The sequence below is a fragment of the Empidonax traillii genome, unplaced genomic scaffold (assembly GCF_003031625.1).
Source record: "Empidonax traillii isolate 1590-97213 ecotype Southwest subspecies unplaced genomic scaffold, ASM303162v1 scaffold481:size658601, whole genome shotgun sequence".
Classification (NCBI taxonomy): Eukaryota; Metazoa; Chordata; class Aves; order Passeriformes; family Tyrannidae; genus Empidonax; species Empidonax traillii.
In genome coordinates, this window is record NW_020955674.1 from 503,326 (window position 1) to 525,156 (window position 21,831).

At 36.4% G+C, this 21,831-nt stretch overlaps 1 protein-coding gene across 3 annotated transcripts in view; it reads right to left on the reverse strand.

Moving 5' to 3' along the window:
- The window catches only part of ADK (adenosine kinase), a 274,114-nt gene that overhangs the window by 238,574 nt on the left and 13,709 nt on the right, over positions 1-21,831 (reverse strand). For all 3 annotated transcript variants that reach the window (XM_027896130.1, XM_027896128.1, XM_027896129.1), the window contains exons 2-3: positions 20,348-20,422; positions 2,067-2,120 (exon numbers count right to left, since the gene is read on the reverse strand). In XM_027896130.1, the coding sequence (XP_027751931.1) occupies positions 2,067-2,120; positions 20,348-20,422 (129 nt within the window). The remainder of the gene's footprint in view (positions 1-2,066; positions 2,121-20,347; positions 20,423-21,831) is intronic.

Here is a 21,831-nt window from a genome sequence, read left to right on the forward strand (position 1 = left end):
TAAATAAAGCTTGTGTACACAGTACAACTTGTACTGTCCAAAATACAAAGCTGTGATTTAACTTGTGTTTAACCCTTCACCACGCTAGTACTTTTAATACTTCTAGCTTATATCCTCTAAAATGGGTTAATGGGTTCATCATAAGTGCTCTGTCATTAAAGATTGTGCTCTGTGTAAATCCAATCTTACCTAATGATCAAAGGCAACTGCTGTTGCCTGTCTTTTGCCTGGAGCTCAAGCAGTTTTAATGTCACAGGAACATTACCATGATGTATTAAGTTAAATGTCTTTTTCCATCCTCTGAAAGAACATGGGCATTTTTTTGGCTAGTAATTCAATCACTAAGGCTTTTAGAAAAAAAAAAATCTTTTCCAAAGGAATTAAATCTTCATTACCAGAATACATTTTTACTGTTTGAAATTGATGACCTTTCTGAGAAACATCTAAACTTTTAACATGGGAAAACCTGATAGCTATAAATATTAATTCACCTGAAACAGTTACCTCGTCTTACACATGGATAAACTGTTTAACTCTTTTGGGTGTACCATGAAATAATTCAAAATAATGCTAGTGTAATAGTGGAAAAAGTTATGTGCAAGAGCCTAAAGTTTAAAACAGAAAAGAAGAAAAGGTGGTTTTCTTCTATCTAAGTATAGAGATTAACACAAAAGGGATCAAACTCCCTGTTATCTCTATCCTGAAAGTAAAAAATATGAAAGTAATCCTAAAAATCTGTATCTAATTTAGCAATAAGACTTTTAACAAACACTCCAGTAGTCATCATGGAGACAATACTGAATAAAATTACATAAGGGGTGACATGTAAAGCAGTTTCTACAGTCTTTCAGATCAAAAAAAAACCCCACAGTTACATAGTACAGATTTGAGGAATTGCAAAGCGTATATTCACATAGCACATTTTTCAGGCAGCTCATGAAGAACAGCGAGTGAATGGGGCAAGAAGAAAACTGGAGTTCATGCACCAAGTACAGGTCTTCAGCCAATAGTAGTGACATGCACGAATTTAGAACAACAGTAATAGAAGAGTCAGTTACTTCACATAATTGAGAGCTTTGAGAACAAGAGAATTTTGAAGCTAAACTCTGAAATAAAAAGTATTATAGTATTGCCTCTATGTAACCAGAATGCTTACACATACAAGTGACATATGCAGACAATACCTACCAGTCTTTTTACTCTGCATTTTCCAAATATACACATAGCCATTACTGGCTTTCAATTCAATTGTAGAGCTTTGTATTTTATCATCTAGTGTGCAAAAATAAAGGTTAATTTGCCCGAACATGGAAGACTATATAAAAATCAAAATAAATTTGAACTTCAAACTTCTTTGGTTTGGACACACCTTTAATGAAGGAGCAAAATAGTTGAATATGTCATTGCAATCCATGTTTGATTAGGATCCTTATAGCTGCTTCTCCTTCAAGGCAAAAGAATTATTGACTCAATGGATAATATTTTATCCCCAGGAATAAGAGGTTTTAGGCTACAAAATCAGATTAGCCAAAAAAAGTAAAATGTCAGTATAAATGACAGGTGCCTCTTCCTGGTGACATTGGTGTCTCTTCCACATCACAATCCAACAGTGTTAATGAGAATTTGTGAAAGTGAGAATGGTCATATCACATCACATGAATAAGTAAATTAAAATAATGAGTCAACATTGAACCTGAAAACAAAAACCCTTTTTTTTTTCATTTCTATCAAACAGAAACAAACATTTCACTTCTACACAGACATAATGTAATCACTGTCATACATAAAATATGAGCTAGGATGAACACGGCCATTTAAATTGCATGTGTACCAACTGCAGTTAACAAAAAAAGTTTAAAACAAATTAATGCAAAAAGATTTTTAAATCTCTTTTAGCAACAATTAGTTTTCAGACAAGCTGTGCAATTTGCAGCAGACAAGACTCAAGAGCAGAAGGTATTTATAAAAACACAAAATGTTTGCTTCAGGTATTTAACAATAAGATATGTATGTACATAAGAAAGTAAATATATAGCATGTATGTATATCACTATAAAAGAGCTTACAGTTCTTTGTGCTTCTCCTCTGCCAAAATTTGGTCATTTGGCTTCAGGCCATACCTTAGGAGGAAAAGAAAAAAAGAAAAATGACAAAGCAGTTACTCATGTGAGAATATAGCCATAAAATGTAGTTTTATAGTTTTAAATTATTTAACTACGCAACATTTGCTGATTCAGATGCCTCAGGTATTGCAAAGACAGCTTTAAAGTTTTCTAAAAATATTATTACATGTTTTTCAAAGTAAACTTAACATCACACAAAATTTTGGTTTGTATCATGGCTTCAAACTCTGGATACTTCAAACAGAATACTTCGGCTGACTATATATCCAAAATTACTACACTTCATACCATAAACTGTACACTGATCTTATAATTTGGATATGACAAAACAACACAGTATTAGCAGTCAATCTAATCTATCTGTAGTGTTTCTCCCTATACCAAATAAAACTATTATAATAAATACTAAAATAATTCTGTAGAAAAAAAATATATTTCAAAACCAGGCTATTTAGGAAAACTTCTGCAGTGCATACAGACAACTTCTGATGAATATGAGTTCTTGAGAGAAAGAAGCTTTCTTTGCTAGCTCAACCTATAAGGTGATTTAACAGAATAGGTTGCCTACACTGCCTGATCAGAGGGAAAAAGGCAGGCAGTCTCTGCCAGCACAGGCTACTGCCAGCCATGCTGCAGGCTGCACTGTCACTCACTTCAGAAAACCTTTAAGAAATGACCTCACTTTTGTTCCACCTAAGAGCAAAATCTTCTACCACCTCAACATATTCCACCAATCAAACTGCTGTGGTGTTCTGTGAGAATTGCTTTTTTCCTTTGTATTTGGTGGGGTTTTCTGCTTGATTGGTTTGTAAAACAGTCATTCATAATGTAAGCTAAAAGTCAAGTGTCCACTGGATAACTGCAAACAGCTAACTGCTCACACTGCAGAAAGTGCCCACTGTCCCTTTGCCCTCTGTTTTTGATCCTTCCTCCAGTCAACTGCAGAACCGTAAATTATTCCTCCTGGGGAAAGATTCTGGTCACCAACCAACTACACTCAGCTACCTTGCAAATTGATTTTTGTCTATAATAAACAGATAAAATATACCTTCTCTATTCCTTACAGTATTTTCCGATGATACTTTCTGAAACTCATATTTTTAGCATCCATTTAAAATGCAAGCATCGATCCCAGACGCATTCTCAGGCTCATTAGTGTTGGCTGCGTTCAAACACTGACTGACTCATTTTTCCTGTACACACATGCAGAGACTGCCTTAGGTTATTTGCCATGGTATCATGCTGATTTGCACACATTTATCCACTTTGCTGCGAAATCCTTCACGTAGACACTTCTAATCAGGACACAATGCGGTTCATCCACATTCTCCTTCGAAATGCAGGGCTCACATTTGACTCTTACAGCAAGAAGATTGGAGTGAAACACACTGTTCAACAACAGATTCAGGTCACTTCTTTAATTGCCCAGTCTTTTCTCATACCATCCTATTAGTCTTTAAGCCACAAATTTTAACTGTTATGGTCCTAAATTACTTCCAAATCAATGTTTTCTGTAATGAACAGTATCAGGCTCTTTTTTCTTTCAAGAGAAAGGGTTTAACCAGTCTCTTCATAACGCTGCTACACCTCCCCAGTATCTTCATTTGTCATGTCTTAACAAGCATTTTACTGAGAGCAAATACTTAGGCATCAGATAAAAAGCAAAGAGCTACCAAGAAATTCTAAAAGGAACATCTTTCAGAAGTGAAAGGACACTAACTCTACCTATGACACTTGCCATCTCACTTAAAATGAAATCAGGTCATTTGTTCAAAAAAATGTATCTGTCATAGACTGATATGCTAATATGTAATCCATTTTGTAAATGGAGATCATTTTCCGCATTAACAAATGTACTCACATAAAGTCACAGACATTCTTCACTAAAAATAACACCGTGTGCTTTTCCTCCACCAGAAATCAAACTACTTCAGCTTCAACTGAATACAGAGGATATAGAAATAATACATATACTTGAGCTTTTCAAAGTTTCCATATTCTTTGTGGAATTACTGGTTTTTTAACCACAGTTTTACCTCCACAGTTATTTAGAAGGGGGCAAAAAACCCCAATCAAATAAAATCTGCCACTACTTACTCAGACTAATAAGTCACCTACCACAGAAATCATGTAATATAATGGGAATGCTGTTTAACAGATGAGAGATTTTTGGGTATATTACTGACATATCACAGAGGGGCTGGGAGGGACACAGCTGCTACTCCTAAGGTTTGCAGAATAGTTCCTTTGGTGAACCTTAGCTTACCTAATATTTTTCAACATCACCCCCTTCTCTTACCATGAAAATGGCATTTTTAAAGTATTCTTCTTTGACCTCTAAAGACATTGCTTTGATAACAAGTTGTGAAAGAACACTTCCCACTAAGGGACATGCTTGTAGAGTTCAAACTTTTATCAGTGCTTTACGCATTAAGATGCATATTATATTTCATACACAGCTGCCGAACTATTTAATAAATGTAAATGTGGAACTAGCACAGTGAACTGCTTACATAATATTTTTCCCAACATGTGGTTCGTAGGCAAGATTGATAAGTATGAGTTGGGTCTTCTTAACTGATGACTGTTAAATTTGGAAGAATTTCTCTACAAAACACTTTAGGAGTTAACAATACCAACTGCAAAACTGACACTAAAGATAAGCAATCAAAAAAATTTAATAAGGACACTTAAAACCACCTAAGCAACCTGAAAAACATATTGTGTATGTATTAAAGATTTACATGCCTGGAATTAACCTAGTAAGTAGAAGAGAAGCGAACACACCATGAAAGAACTGAAGCGATCACAGCTTCACTTTTTTCTGCTCTGTGTAATTCAAAGTTCAACACATCCTAGCACATTAAATAATTATTATTCTTTTCAACTATCCAGTACCAAACTCTGATACAGGTTCAAAAAGTTAATAGCACTGCTCAAGCTCCTATTTAAAAAAAGGGGGTCTAAGAAGAAAGGGTCTACAGCAAGATTGTAGGTAAGTGTTAAAATACGCTGCAGTCCATTTCAAAAATACTACATTTAAGCCATTTGATTTGTCCTTCACACACATTTAATCTACTGGAAGAGTAGCCAGTGTTCCAGACACCCCCTTCAAAATGGCAGCTGTCCAAGGAGACAAACAGCAGAAGGGTCGGGACTCCAGCCATTATCACCCTGCACAGCTGCCTCTTCGCACGAAGCTGGAGCAGCTGCTGTGCCGATACCACACCCCGCTCGGAGCATCACAGCTGATGCCTTCTGACAGCCCAATGTGCTCACTGCACGTTGGGCAAAACTTCCAGGTCTGAAAATAGCTTTCTCCCCAAACTCAGTTCCACACGGAATTTCTTAAGCCATAACATCTTGGTCTAACCTCTAGATGTCATCATACCACGGACACTCAAACATACTCTGTTCTAATCAAAACTTAAGTGCCCCAGCTGTAGGTAGGCCCTAACAGAGATCTTAATTCTACCATGCATCCTCTAATCACAGTTTAAATTACAAGTTTCACACTGTTTTACATTACCTTTTTCAGCATTGAGATAATTTTTAAACAGTATTCTTTCCAACCTAGTTACGAAAAGGCACGTTTAGGAATTTAACTGACCAGGGCAAATGAGCAGTGTAATCCCCGTACGTCTCACCAAGAAACAAAGGCCTAACTAATTATTAATTCACAACTACATTAATACCAAATATTTTTCCTTTCCACAACCCTGAAAATAAAGTAGCATAGACCCAGACTAAAATATTACTGCAGATATTCTGGGAACTGATATACAGAATTGGAATGATGTTGAGGAAATTTGCTGTAAGTACAGTGAACTATGAAAAAACTCTATGAAAAAAATGCCAAAGCCACTGGGAACAGTTTTACACTAACAGCTAGAAGTACAACTGATCAACACGTTCTATTTGGTTACAATAGTACAAACAAAAAAACCTAAAGGTGGCATTCATGTACATGGCGTACCCAACATTCAGCTGCAAGTTTATCATCTCAATTTTAATTTTGGAAGAAATGTAAAATTTTAGTTAAATGTCTGCTTTTCTTTTTTAAGCATAGTAGAATTTCCAAGTTCAACTCTGACTTGTATGATGGATTTGAAACATTCTTTTGAAATTGTAACCCTATAACTCAATGCTTTTTTATTTCCCATCTCCTAATATGACAGAGTATGAAAATTAATGTACTTGGACAGCAGTCAGCATTTTTACAATAATGCTTTTAATGTAACAAACAGCCCTAAAGGCACAGTTCTCTTCAGGCAGTATCCAGTTTTACAGTGCCTTAACCGAATTAAAAAGAAAACACAGCCTACGCTAAATATGTACTGGTGATAACCTCGAGCATATATCAAGTTCAGATCTGCTCTATCAAGAATTTCCAGAAAAGCTGGTAAAACTCACCTGTTCTAGGGCCCAAAATAAAAACTGGCGATGAGCTAACAGGTTTAAAAATAGCAATACACCTTCATATCATCAAAATAATTTCACCTTCCAAAATGTCTTGATTCCACCAATCTTAACAAAAACACAGAAACAATAGGTAATAATTTCACAGATATCAAAATGAAAATCAGCACAGATATATACACTCTTCTTTGGCTAGAAGAGCCAAGACAAAAGTCTCCATCATGCAGACTACCCACAAAGAGGTACAAAAAATTGTATACATATCAGAGTTATATTTTTACCACTATTTTCAAGAATAATTGTCAAGAATGGGACATTGGAGATAAAAGTATATTCCTGCAATAACCATCAATGTGAAGAGTCAGCATAAAAAAAAATTAAAATATTAAAACTATTTCCATAATACAATGCTGGGACAGTAAAGCACTCTGGGAAGTTCTAAATATGTATCTGCACAGACATTCCGCTGCCTTGCTTGATGTACAAATAAACACAAACTTCTTGCCATTTGACTCTGTACACGTACGTGGCTCTGACTAACCCTGCTCACCTTTCAGTGCACTTGGGCTTTGCTGTTCCATAAGCTTATTGTACTTGACATGGTTTGCTGCACTTACTGCCTTAAGAATTCCCCAGATTGATTAAAAATTGAATGTATAAAAGGGCAGATTTCCAATATGCTCTCTGAACTTTGCAGAAAAGTCATCCAAAAAAGGAACAGAGTGCAGTTTCTCTGTCAGACACCTAAAAGGTGTTGGTTGCACTAACTGGACAAGGCAAGTAGATTTTATGCTGTACTAGGCTATGCTTCATCAATGAAAGAAGAAACCTTTTAAGACAGAGCTCTGCAGAAACATTTCTTCATAAATTTTCAACAAAGCCATTAAGAAACCTTAAAGATTTCACCGTAGTCTTATTTCAGATTAATCTGAAGTAGTTTCCATAAAAATGATTCAGCAATTACGATGCTTCAACTTCCAAGTGAAGTTAAGGTTACTTTCACTGATCTGAAAAAAAGAAACACAGCCCTTTTACTTTTGTTTTTTTCTTAATTATTAATCTTGCCAAAACTAGGACAACCAGCCTGTGGGGCATTAGTGTTCACATGTCCCTTTTCAGACTGTATTGATGGATTTCTACCAAAAGCAGTTAACACATCCTATGAGATCTTTCAGGTCAGGAACACAGCCATGTGTGAACCTACATGTGCTACAACAGTGCATCCTCATGAGCTTTTACAGGCCAATGCGCACAGCAAGCCCAGCAGAAGCTCACAAAATATTTCTAACACATCAGATTTATGGGGGATGGGTATAGAAGGTCAGCCTGCTTCTCAACTTCCATCTGCAATTTATCAGATAGAGTAAGAATAAGTAATGCTGCCCTAAGTGCTAGCTCCATTTCTTTTGACTTGATCTACAGAGAGATCAAAAGGCAGTAAGTAAACTGCTTTTCCTACGGTAGTAAAATACTACTTAAAGCAAGGCAGTATTTCTGCATTTCTGACCAGGCTACAGCTACTTAGAAATTTGATTTAAGTCTTACGTAGCCTCACTCTTCCCATGAGCCCACTAATCTTTCCCATGTACACAAATACAGAGCGTAAGTACCATGACTTGTATTTGTTTGGATCATTGCTTTGAGCTTGCTAAGCCAGATTCTAGGGGCTGTGCATTTGCTAAATCCAGACGAAAACAAAAAACCACAAACCAGACCATACCTTGTGTATAAATTCAGCAGCCAAATTAATCATGGACCAGACAAAACCAGTTAACCCAAAATTAAAGTTTCTGTGTAACTGGCACATACAAGGACATTAGTCCAAATATTTGTTTAAAGACATGTTTTTTTCCCCTCCATTAAAAAAAAAACAAACAAATCACACAGTAAAGGACTGATTCATATCCTAAAAGTCTTAGTGTCTTGCCTGACTTGACTGTTTTTACTCCATCAGTTTAATACAGTTGGTTTTTCATTTTTTCTTTAAATTCCTTTACTACTTTGCTATAATCTCTCAGTTTCACAATCTGAAATGTACCACATTACCCATTCCCTCAAAATTTCTCCCCACCTTTAGCCTCTCTCCTATTCCATAACAGGGCAGCTGGTCCTCCCTACCTTTTCACATTCCTTGTTGGCTTCAAGTTGACAGCAAAAAAGAGGCCTCTTCTACATTAATTTCTGGGTTTAGTGACAGTTGATCATTATTCACTGTTACTTGAGGATGACCTTAAAACAGGTTAGATAATTTTAGAAAAATTCTTTACTGAAAAGATCCTACTTTGTTGACAAATCTAAAAGACAAGTCCAGATTGTCATCCTTGAAAAACTGAAAAGATTGAAGAGGGACTGTATTATAGCAATACAGCTCCTAAGAAATCCTGCTTCCAGAAAAATCTAAGTTTTGCAGTTTTGCAATGGTCCACTCACACCAATGGAAGAGGGAACTGCCTAAAAGACTTTTCAAACATTCGTTTGGGAAACTTTTAGAACTGTGAGAAAATGCTCAATTCAGATGGACTTCACCACAGATCACTGCTAGACCAAGGCTGTGGTAACACTATGCCACACATCCCTGAGTGATCTGGAGTTAAGTACAGTAGCTAGTGATGAAATCCACAGATGACAGCAGACTGGCAATGGTATGTCATGACAACAGAACACTCCAGCAGACAGTAAGAACAACCCATTCAAACACAGCAACTTCAAAATATAGACAGATGCAAAGCCAAGTAGGTAAAGAATAAAAATATGAGCAGGGGTAAAGGCATCCCACAGAGTAGAAGCTTGGAGAGGGGAGAAACAAAGTGTAATTAGCTGCAATTAACTCAACCTGAGCTGCCAACAAAAATTATGAGGTATAGTTTTCCTGATGTTTTTTTCTTTCCCCCTTGATCAATTTTTTCCCAGTTGTTCCCAAATTATTCGGTGTTAAGATTATTCGGTATTAAGATAAGACGTCCCACTGATAATATGGGAAATCAGGACTTTAATCAGCTATTAATATTGTAAGACAGATTTAAAGGGCTTTTGAAATTGAAGTCAAAACAATAATAGGTTTAAATGATTAAAAGGGATTAAGAAAGCCCGGAAAGTTCAAAGCCTGTTAATCACCAGACTGCAAAAACTATGATCATTTAATAGGGTCAGCCCTATCACTCTGGACTTAAGCATATAGTAGTGGCCTTGTCAAAACAGTTCTTAACCACAAACTAATGAGCTAAAAATTTAAGACAGCTAAACACTTCCTGTATACAGAGAGAGAAAAATGTTTTCTTCAGCAATACTTTTTGAAATATCTGGCTATTAGCACCTTTTTAAAAGCTGTACACACTCTGTACATTTTTTTTAAACTGGTACTCAGAATTCTACAGTAGAAATACACTGTGTTGACCTTTAGTAACTTTACCAAGAGATAAAATATTAATTCCATTTGTGCAGAACTAAAGGTAGTTCTCCCTACAGACTGAACTCCAGCATACTCCATTAATATTACTCTTTTGAGCCTTGAATACTTAAGCCATTTCTTTCATTGTATCAGTCTTTTTGCATTGTTTCTGTTCTGAAATTATAATCTAACCTTTACACACCTATTTTCTTCAACCAGAAATCAATATTGGTTTGTGGTTCAATTCCTTTTGATTATAAGCACAAACCACCTTTCACAATTATGTGTTAAAATTTTATTTGCATAGAAATTTACCAAAAAAAACCCAATAAAAGTAACATGTACACAATCCAAACTAAAGGGATCCCATTCTTTCCATACTTGCTACTATCACTTGAAAATTTATTGTTCAGACCAACTCATACCAGTTCCACAACAGATCCTGTCACACTGGGACAAAAAATCTATAAATACCTCCCCTGCTGCATGAGGAGCTCTGCTCTGAGATCCAAAGTGTTACAGAATGTAATTCAGGGAAGGTGGAGTAGTGTGGTTGTGGGTGTGACCCTCAGATTCTCCTGCCTAGATCTACATATCATTTTACCGATCTCTGCTAAATGAAGACTCCCTGTATGCCACACATGAATAACTCTGCCAGCTACCCAATTGAGCTCCTTTTCGCTTGAAGACAAACCCCTCATCATCATCTCCGGAGGAGGCAGACTTGTAAAGCGCTATGCTTCAGGTGTCAATAGGCTCTAGTTCTACAATGAAATATAGGTTAATACTTTGGACACACTTACAAAGGCAGTAACATTACACTGTTACAAACATAAAACAACAGTGTTGGGCTCCGTCAACACGCAGTACATTTCCTAACTGAATGGCAACCCTGTTCCCGTACTAGATCTGTTCTATCTCCAAAAGAACAAATGAGAACAGAACCTTGAAAATACAATTATTTTAGCATCTCTAGTACAAAGAAATAAATGCCACATCAATGAAAATCAATTAAGACACACCAAGACATCTATTCCCCAGTGAAGACGTCACAAGCCACCAAATCAGCCCAGATATTGAATCTTGATTGATATTAAATATTTTATTGTCTCCAAAATGCTAAGCATTGACCTTTTCATCGTTCATAGGGAAACACAGAAAAAAGACTGGTGTACCACATTTAATGGAAAATTGCTCCACTTAGAAATTATGAGAAAACTAACAGCAAGTCTTATGTATCAGTTAAGACCTTTCTTATTTATTTAAAAAAATATAGTTTAAGAGTTATTCCGTTTTCCTGTTATACAGCTTTATCTGTGTCTTTCTATTTGTGACAGGCTAGGCTGAAGTACTAATTCCAATACTATCACTTCAACCTAAATGAGTCTCAGTGTTGCCTAAAAGCTACATCTTTTCCATCACCTATCTCTGCACCTGAGGATTTCTTACAGGACAGCCCAGCTTGCAGAAACTTAAATAGAGAATTGTCAGGGAATTCATGTACCTTAATTTTACTTCTGTACAAATTATTTTTAACACTGATTAGAGCAAACTACAGACAAGAGTTACAGCTACCATGAAATTTCAGCCACAATGAAAAAACTTATCCAAGCCATTAAAGTAACTAGTTTTATCAGAAAAAGGTAGCATATGGAAAATGGGAGAGAAGGTTTCTTTACTGCACTGAAAATTTTAATTTAAAAAATGAATGAGTAATACCAAGATGGAAATTTAGGGAAATGCTCTTGAGAAAGAGATAAACTCATTCTCTGCTACCACTGGAGGATCAGATACATTGAGAAATGCAATTACTGCTTCTGGGAAAAACTGTTCCTCCCTTTTGCCTCTAGATATAGCCATGTCTTCTATCTTAATTCTTCACCCACAGCAGTAGCTGCAACATCAAGTCCAGACATCCCAGTGACTGGCAAAGGAAAAAGAGACTGAGGTATTTGGACAGTTCCTGCCATTTATAGCCCAGGAGAGCTTCTTGCTCCAGCTGAGTAACAGTTTTGTCTCAGGACTGGCTGTAGAATTACATCCAGAACTTGACAGTCCTTTTGAAAACAACTCAGCTACACCTTAGGTGTTCCTGGCTCAAAGGGGAATTTGTAGTTGGTGATTTCAAAACAATACAAAGCTAGTATTTACTAAAGCAACTGACTCATCTTACTTATTTTGGTATTTGAATGGTAGAATCTGTTCATGCAATTCTACAGTTAGCCTTGGCTCATTTATGCTAGCCACGTCCCTAGCACAAAAGCTGCTAAAGAAAGAAGTCAGGAATTTTGCACAGGCAAACTTTTAAGAGAAGACGACAGCTAATTCCCAGCCCACAATCCTCCAAAATGTGATTTCCAACAACTCTGAGCTTGTGGAATTGCAATCTAGATTAAAAATACTATATACATTGAAACTGAAACAATATCTAATCAAGATACACATCCAAATGCTAATGTAACTTATAATAACTAATGTAGACCAAGTAATGATTGTGCCCTGTTTAGTACTTCAGTTGTTCAGTACTGCTTACATAACATCATAAGCCCATTTCAAAACAGCTTCACGAAATAGGAGTTGGACTCAATGATCCTTGTGGGTCTCTTCTAACTCAGCATATTCTGTGATTCTGTGAAATACACTGGAACACACTCTTGAAAAATCAAGTTATAGCAAAAGTTCTTCGATCTCTTTTCTGTACAGTAACTGTACAAAGTATGTTGTCAAGAGATGTGAGTGTCTGGAACACTTCACCTCTTCTGCTGGGAATCCAGGGAAATATTAATATTAGAAATTAAAAGATTTACATTTGTAACTGTAGTTCTTGTCTTGAAAAAGAACAGATTAAAGGCATGCTACCTGGTCCATGTAGGACACTGGGCTGAACTTAATATTCGTAGTTGAGACTGCATGCCACCTTTACTTGGAGTGGTCTGGAAGTGAATTTGGTCATAGTTTTACTTCTCCTGAAGGAAGTTTACTGTACACTTCCAGACTACAGTGATAGCCTAATTTTACAGCAATCTTTATCACATATCTTCCTACTTGTGGGAAGCACCTGTTGTTTAAAAAGAATAAAACCCAGCCTCAACATCATAAAAATAAACAGCCTCAGCAATACAAGGATTATGCCTTGTCATGTGCACCTCAGCTTCTTGCATTGAAACTTTTAACATTTTTGCTGTCACTTCACAATAAGGGAAAAAATACAAGGAAAAAAATGACTGAAGCAAGCTGGAAAAATAATCATCAAAACCTGTTTAGCCCTTGCTCTCTAGTATTCATGTGACATAGACCCACAAGTTTAAAGCAGAACATAAAAATGAAGAAAATTTTTATGTTAACACAACACTTTCACTGAAATATTCTATTATCTTATTAAAAAGAGGAATCGAGGGTTTGTGAAATGAAAAAATCTTTGTCCCAGCTCTGCACTTCATCTGAACTTATTAGGGAACTGCAGGCTTCATAACATCCTGAAGTCTACAACACAACCAGATTTCCAGAGACTAGGAGTATTGAAGGTTCTGCCCTGACAAAAATAAAGTACAAGACTCAAAGAGTGCTTTTACCCTTCTCCAGCTCTTGACTAAGAGAAAACAAGAACACCAGTAATTAAGAGGAAGGCAGGCTGCCTCCACCCTCCCTGTGGCTACAGCACAGACCACAAGTGCAACACTCCAGGATGGAACAGGACAAGACGAGTCAAAGCAGGCCTGGCCGTGGTTTTGTGACACAGAGCATAAGCCACAGTATCAGGGATCATCAGAGGCACAAGCACCTCCTAACTGAGGATACAGTTACCTGTAGCACTGCTTGGTATTTGCACACTGTTCAGGAACACACTGATGAAACAGCAAGTTACTAAAGAGAAACGTTAGTATTTCAAAGAAACAATTAGTATTTAATTGCCAAACAAAGGATAGACTCTCTCTCATCTTGATTAACATAATTTGGGAAGAAAAACTATTGAGATTGCATAATGCCTGATCTGAATGAAGTAAAACTAATCATGTAGTAATGAGCATTATAATTTACTTAAATACCTAATTTTTTGGAAACTGAAGTTCTAAAAAAAGCTGAAGGTATTTCAACCACCTCAAAAATGCTATCACTAAAAAGTCTTTTCTAAGAGATGGCAAATCAATTTCAGCTATAGTAAAAAAAAAAATAAGACTGTGATAAATAATTCTTCATTTTTGACTGGGCTTTTCCATTCTTCAAGTCACAAGTGACCAAACTGTTTTACTATATTATAGAAGAAAATCCTCTAATCTGCACTATGCTGTTGGAAATTTAGGTTTGGAGAAGCCGGAATGGGAATGGAAAACAGTATTAAAATCACATCTTAGTAACCTATAATTAAAAAGAATGCTTAAAGTTAAACCCAGAATATAAATCACAATTTTTATCTACTCCATCCTAAATAAAAATCAATCTTGTAATTGTGTAATCAGGAAACTGCACTATGAAAAGTTTCTCAGTACAAACAGCAAGAACCACTTTCAAACAGAAAGTTTTACCATCTAGTGTTGGATTGATTTCAGCTCTCTAGTGACAAGAGCCAGCTTTTTACATCAAAGACATCTTCAGCAAGGGTCTTTTCATCTAATATTATTGCCTAATTAAAAACAGAGACACTTATTTAATTCACAAAGCTCTTTCACCTAAAGCTCCTTGTTTGCATTGAGGAGGCAAATGGAATCCAATATGTCATCATTTGTCTTGTAATGCAAGCCCCAAAGTTTTGTTAAACAAATTTTTATTTGTGAGTGAAGGGAAAATCCAGATAAGCTCCGTGTGCGAGTCTGTCGTGTTTCAGTGTTATTTTAAAGAATACAATTAATCCATGAACCAGACATGTTCTACTGACAGGTATTATATCAAGTTTTGTGAAGAATGCAAAAAATAAAAAATTAATTAATGATTTGCAGTTTATTACTAAATACGAATTTAGGAAAGTGAAAATACACAATCAAGACCGGAGTATTTCCTATTCATGAGCATCTTACATCCTATTTTACCGATAAATTAGCAGTTACAAGCTCCTCTATAATCGTTGCTCAAGCTCCGTATACCCTGAAAACGTCACAGCTCCTCATGCAATACTGTCATTCCATAGGCAGATTTTTCAAATAGTCTTTCCTAAATGGAGCTTAATTAAAATCTTTCATTCATTTAAACTACACATTTAAATAAATGCACTAGGAGAAATCATTAGGGCTGTAGAAAGATCTATTTCTGTTGTCAGGAATACTACCAAATTTTTAGGTACATTAGGACTGAGAGGATCTTTTTAAGACAGTTATTATTACCTTAGGTTTTTGTGAGCAAACACTGAAGTTTTTATAATTTACTGGCAGTCAGATGATACAACTTGACTCAACAGTTTCAAGAATGTTCTATGTTCAGACCTTGAGATAAGTTAAATTGACTTCTAGAGATACAACTAAAAACACAAGGTAATAACAACCCTCAGCTATTCAACTTCTCTGCCAAATGAGCCAACGCAAGAGATACTTTCAGGAGAAATGTTTCACAAGGATTATTGAAACAATGGCACGTCACACAGCAAGCTATCTTCTAGGGGGCCAGGGCAAAGGGGCAAATTTTCAGGGACAGGTTTTAAAGTTCTTACTATGTACTTTCCATACATTCATCACCGTACAGGCAGTAGGTACTAAATCTAAAAAACACAGCACTGTAGCAGCTACAAGGAAGAAAATTTACCGTATCTCAGCCAAAACCAGGCCAAGAGGTAACACAATTCCCAACTCAAAGCAATACAACACACCATTAACCTGTCCCAGAGAGTTGATGAAGCACAGGATCTAAGTAAATACATTAGTGACACTGAAAAAGCTGGAAGTTTGGGGGGGGGGGGGGGGTCTACACTTAAATCTGGCACCAAAGTCCATATCTGCAGCTTGTGCATTCTTTGATCCAACAACCTCCTAATACACAACCACCACTTGTCTTACTCTGTCTTCAAGCTCAGTCCAGCATGTGTTTTTGAGAATGGGCTTGTTTTGCACTGAAGTCTTATAGACTGTTGAAACATGATTTTGGTGAACAAAGAATCAACTCAGATCATCTAAAAGTGCGATATTCTCTTTTCAAACAGCAATCATCACCACGACTTCAAAGACCCACTTCATCCTTCTTTTCCTGTTTCTTCAAACATGTTTTTCCAGTGAAGAGTAAAAAAGAATATAAACCCATTTCTTGATTTAACCAGTTTGTATTTACACCAGTGGCACAGATAAAGCAGGGAAGAAAACTAAGGAGCAGATGGTAGAGGGCATGAAAGCTATTAAAAACTACAGATCTTTACTGAGCATCTTCAATGAACTTCTGCAAAGATTGCCACAGATGCTAATTTTAAGAAAAAAAAAAAAGACATAAAGAGAAAAATACTTGGCTGCTTTGACAACTAACAAGTAATCACATAGAAACTTGTAATCCTGGACCATGATGGTGATAAAATAATCAGTTCAGAGGTTACAACTATAATGGGATTTGGCAGCCAGAGTAGTAAGCATACCTTACATCATGAGATCATGGCTCTGGTCAAGAGCCCAGAAAGTAGAGTGAAACAAAGCAAAGAGATTCATTAAGCTTGATGTGATAAATAAGATGTACATCATAATTTCCCCCTATATCTCCAGGCCTTTTGAAGAGCATGGGTTGAAAGATATTTACATGTTTATAAAGGTGCGGGTGATTGCCAATATTTTCCTTGCCTTCCCACCGATCAGTTAGGGAAGATACAAGTTATCACATACTTGAGAGTTTCAGGATTGGCATAATAATTCTGTCAACATGACTTTTTCAGCACTGATCCTCTTCTCCTCCTCAACTCAGGTAGTCATAGACTCAAATGTTGGACAACAGCAACGTTCACTTCCATACTGTGAACACATTTCTCAACCGCTGGATGTGCACTTGAGATGACAAGTAATGACCAGATCTCTACGGCCTAAAAATTAACTATAGTCAGGTAAATGTCAAAAACTGAATATCTGCAAAACAGTGCTCTAGAGAGAACAATGAAACAGATGCCATCTACTAACTTTTAACAGAGGGACATGGGAGTATTTACAGGAGTTAGCAGTATGGAGTTTCCATGGACTCTTAAAATGCCTTTAGCATGTTAATTTAGAATTTCTTTGCCCACTTTATCAGAGTTTAATATGTGTAGTATAGATTAAGTTATTCTTAAATGTCTGCTAGAGATTCAGAAGGTGAAGGAATCATTCCTGTTAAATGTCATGCTAGAACTGAGTACACCAAAAGCTTTAATGAATACCTGTTAGCAAAGTTATTTTCACAGATGAGCAAAGCTATAGTTAGCAATTCACCCACAAAGCATCAATCCTTCTTCTATTCTTTCCCCTCCCACCCCTAAAAAGCTGCTCTTTGAGCAAGGATCTACATCCTAGAAAAATTAAACAAAAATACTGTTTGGTAATGGATGTAATGGAAACTAAAAGGATACAAGAAAACAAAACCAAAATTCATTTCTGATATTTCTTTCATGCAGATACTAAAAAAGAACAAGGACACACAATGTCTACATTTTCTTCAAGACTGCTTTCCAGCTCTGAGAACAGAAACTGAAGTGGCTTGAGGTATCACCAGTTTTCAACAGTGCCATCAACAGTGCTAACACTTTTTCAGACTGTCTCCCTAAAGAGAGATAAGAAATGGGACCCAGAAAACACAGCAACCTGATAGAGGCCAAAGCTTCTCTGGCTCAGGTAATGCCAGACTGCTGGCATGGTCTGAAAAGCTCAGACGGGCACGGTGAAGTTCTGTTCTTATATAAATTAAGACTGCCTCTCCTATAAATAGTCTAGGAAAGGTTTAAAGCTTTCCAAAACTTGTCCCGCAAACAAAAGACTTTGGAGGCCAGATTTAACCAAAATCCACCTTGAAAGAAAAGTGACAGAGCTGTGCAAACAACCCAAGCAAAAAATATCCACTCCAGCCCTCCAACACTGCTCATTTTCTCAATCCAGAATTACATGGCAGCAGGCTGTTTACAATCTGCCAGGGGTAAGACTGCATTATGCATTTATTTTTAAATTTTATTTATGTACTTAGGTTTATTTATAACATGGATTGTATGCCATTCAAATATTGAAAGGTGACTGCTTCCTACACAATCTTATGCTGTTTCCATTTGCATTTTCTTAATAGAAGTTATAAAAATAAGCTGGTTACAGGATTCATTTTAATACTCTCTTTTCATTGACAATATACATTGATTAAACTTGCAACATTTAATTCCTTTATTCTCAACCGAAGTATTTTCTCTTAAAACTCATTATACAAGAGAGGAGATAAACTAACAGAAACAGTGAAAAAGTTATATGTATAAAATTCTTTCGGGTGTTTACCTAAACTCTTTTCTTATTTTACTAAGTTACCTTCTCAAGTCAGAGCCCAGCTGGACTGATGGCCGCATTAAACCTAATCCATCCAGTTGAAGAGGTGAGAAACAGATCTAGGTTACCAAGATACCAAGAGCTGACACTACATTGCTAAGATGGATTTCTTGTTTGACAAGAAAAAACAGAGACTAAACCAATATGATCACCAATTTCTCTTTCAAACGTTTCACAGTCCTGAAATGTCTATGTTCTTGCAGCTCCCTGCAGCATTTGAACAGATACCTTCATTCTAGCAGTTGTTCTACAGCTAGGTTTGCTATTTTATCTCCCCACACAAGCTGAGGTAGTGTGGGATTTGATTCCCATTTCTGGAAGTATTGCAAAAGGTAGTTGGACTTGGAATAGAATCACGCTTGTGCGTTTGTTAAATGGACTACTGTGCACGCACTCACAAATAGGGAGCTAGATATAAAATGGGGTGCGTGAGAAGAAGGTAAACAAGCTTCTCAGCTTTGAGGTTACTACCAGAGCTATCACACTAACAGCAGGTCCCCTGTGAAACTGTTGTGGGAAGGCTGCTTATTTCTTTAAATAATGCAATACCCCACAAAGGCATTTTGGCAGTAAAGAAATGCTCACAGAGCATATGCTATTCCAGGAGCTAATTTAATTTGTCTGACAGGACTCAAATTTGAGTACACAAGACTTCTAATTTTTAAATTAAATTAAATTCTGCACAGCACATCACGTCCAGTGAAAAGCACAATGCACTCTTGCAGGATTTCAGTGCTTGCAGTATAGATCTCACCACCTCTCAGTAATTTACAAGGACTACCTCAGGGGTATTGTTGGATTGGGAGGGGCATTACTTATTTTCAGAGACTGGTTTTCAAGTTATTTCAGTGAAAACATAAGGCAGAGAATTACACCAGATTCATTTACTTCTTTGAACACTCAAGACATAGACTTGATTTCTGAAATTCCTGATGTTTGAGACTGATATACTCCATTACAATCTTGTCTTTTGCCTCCAGCTTGTAATATCCACGCTTTCACTTTAACACACCTTTAGGCAAAATCTGAGTGGCAAAACAAATTATTGCTATTATTAAAAGCTTCAGAACAAAAGATTTGTGACTGACAATACACATTCACAAATACAAACTCTGAAACTGTTCTTTATTTGGTGTTGCGAAATGTAGTCTTGACACAGTATTCCCATTAAGAAATCCAAGTACGATTAGAGAAAAAAAATTATTCACACTTTAAAAATTAAAGAATTGAAAGTACTCTGAAAGATTAAATCAACTTACTGAACACTTACAAATCAGAGAAAAAGTGTCAGCAACAACAACAAGAAAGGGAGCTCATGCAGAAGGATTTAAAAGAGCAACTGTATTTGACACCTCTGGAAAACACAAACCCCTAAGCTGATCCAAGGACAAGTAAGCTTAATGCCAATTAAGCAATGCAGTGATACGGTTATATGGGTGGCAGCACAACAACCGGGCGTAAGCAAGATAACAGACCACCCGGTAAGAAGTGCTCCTGCTCTTCACCGATAAATTGGAATATTTTTTTTAAAAAGGTACATTTCCACAACTTTTCTTGCTGTGTTACAGATGTGGCTTATTTGCCCCAAAGCCATCACTGAAGAAAGAGGGCTCTAACAGCAAATCAAAAGTAGCACACAAAGATTCACACAAGAACTACCTAAATCTTACTGAAACTGATGACTGCTTCCAATTAAGGGCTAGCAAAGACAGCATGAAGAGATTGGAATAAATAATTGATAGAAAACCACATGAAAACACTGAAGTTTTTCATTGATACCACCACCACAGCTTCATACAGCAAGAACAGCCAAATGACAGATACCATGTTGGCTGCTTCCAGCATAAGGCCAGAATCAGCACAAACTTAGAATTGCACAAGCAGGTAATCTGCTTAGTTATGGGCATCAAAACTGATATTAAAAAAAAAAAAAAAAAAGAAAAAGAAAAAAAGAAATCAAGACTTACTTATCAAGGAAGTCCTTGTCCACAACTGCACAGATATCAAGCAGAGGATTTCCCATTCCAAACAGGACATTTTCACTGTAAGAAAATTAATCAGGTTAGCTTTGCATTAATTTATTGTTCCTGGGATAATATGTTAAATACATTTTTTTATTAGAGATAAAAGTTTTTCTTCAATAAAGCTAAGGAACAAAGAGATACACATTTTGCCCAGCACAGCAGACACATAGAGGCCTGGCATATATCTAGAGAATCAAATCTGAGTGAAGTATCATCCTATAACTATCTTCTTTGATCATGTAATCAGTAAAGAATAGGTAAAGATATACATTCTTTTAAACTGTCATTTACTCAGATAAAGAATTAGAGTTGCATGCCACATTCTGTAGTATTAAAAGATTGCATTCAAGTTGTAATAATAAATTTTAGACAGAGGGAGCATCACACCAGGTTCTAAGAATTTCACTGGATTCACATAGTTTTTGGGTCTACCCTGCTACTGACCAATAATTAACAATTTAAGTCTGTTTTAATAAAGTGAAATAAAGAGACTATGGATTCTGCGTTGTCAGCCATTTTAAACAGCATAGCTGTCTGCTGGTAAGAATGTAGGTACTTTTTAGCAATTCGAAATTCATTACCATGACTTCTATCACATAGAAACAAGACATCCAAAATGCTGTAAATGGATGAAAGGGATGACTTTTTTTTTTTTTTTTTTTTTAAGATTATTTCAGAAACCATGTCTTACACTTTTCTGAATAGCATATGCTTGGGTGCTAATGCAGTAATACCAAAGGATTAGATACATGGACTAGTGTCAAGTAGGAGTGAATGCAGCTGTTCTCAAAGGCTAAAACTACATCCAAACCCATCACACTCCTGGCTAAACTAACACTTACTGGCTCCAACTGGCAAGGCACATCCCGGCTCTGGCCAGCAAAGGTAGCTTCAGTATGACCACCAAATATGCCTCCCTCTTTACTAAGTCTCTACCTCGTGTTTGCGGAGAAAGCATATTCCCTGTCTATCCATCCCCCAAAAAGTACTACTGTGACACTGCAGCTGGATCCAAAGTTTATCTGCAGCTTATCCAAAGCTGCATAACACTGTTAGCTTAGTCTCAAATAAAGTAAGGGAATTTTCAATTGTTCTGGCCCATTTAGCACAAGATAAATGTTTGAGAGATTTAACATCTGCCTATTAAATGATAGACTTCATTAATTTCTACTCAGAAGAGTAAGAAAAAAGAATCTAAAACATGCAAAAAGGGGATTATGTGGAACAGTCTCATGAATTGTGTCCAACAGAGGTTGGAAACTCATTCACTTGCTTCCTCTCACAACTGCCATGAAAAGCCCTTAGTGGACAAATATTTGTCACATTTGAAGCTAGTCAAATTTAAAACTACTTGCCAAAAGTACACAAACTTCTTCCTCTTTATGAAGCCACATTAGCCTTCATTAAATGCTAAAATTCTGAAGTCT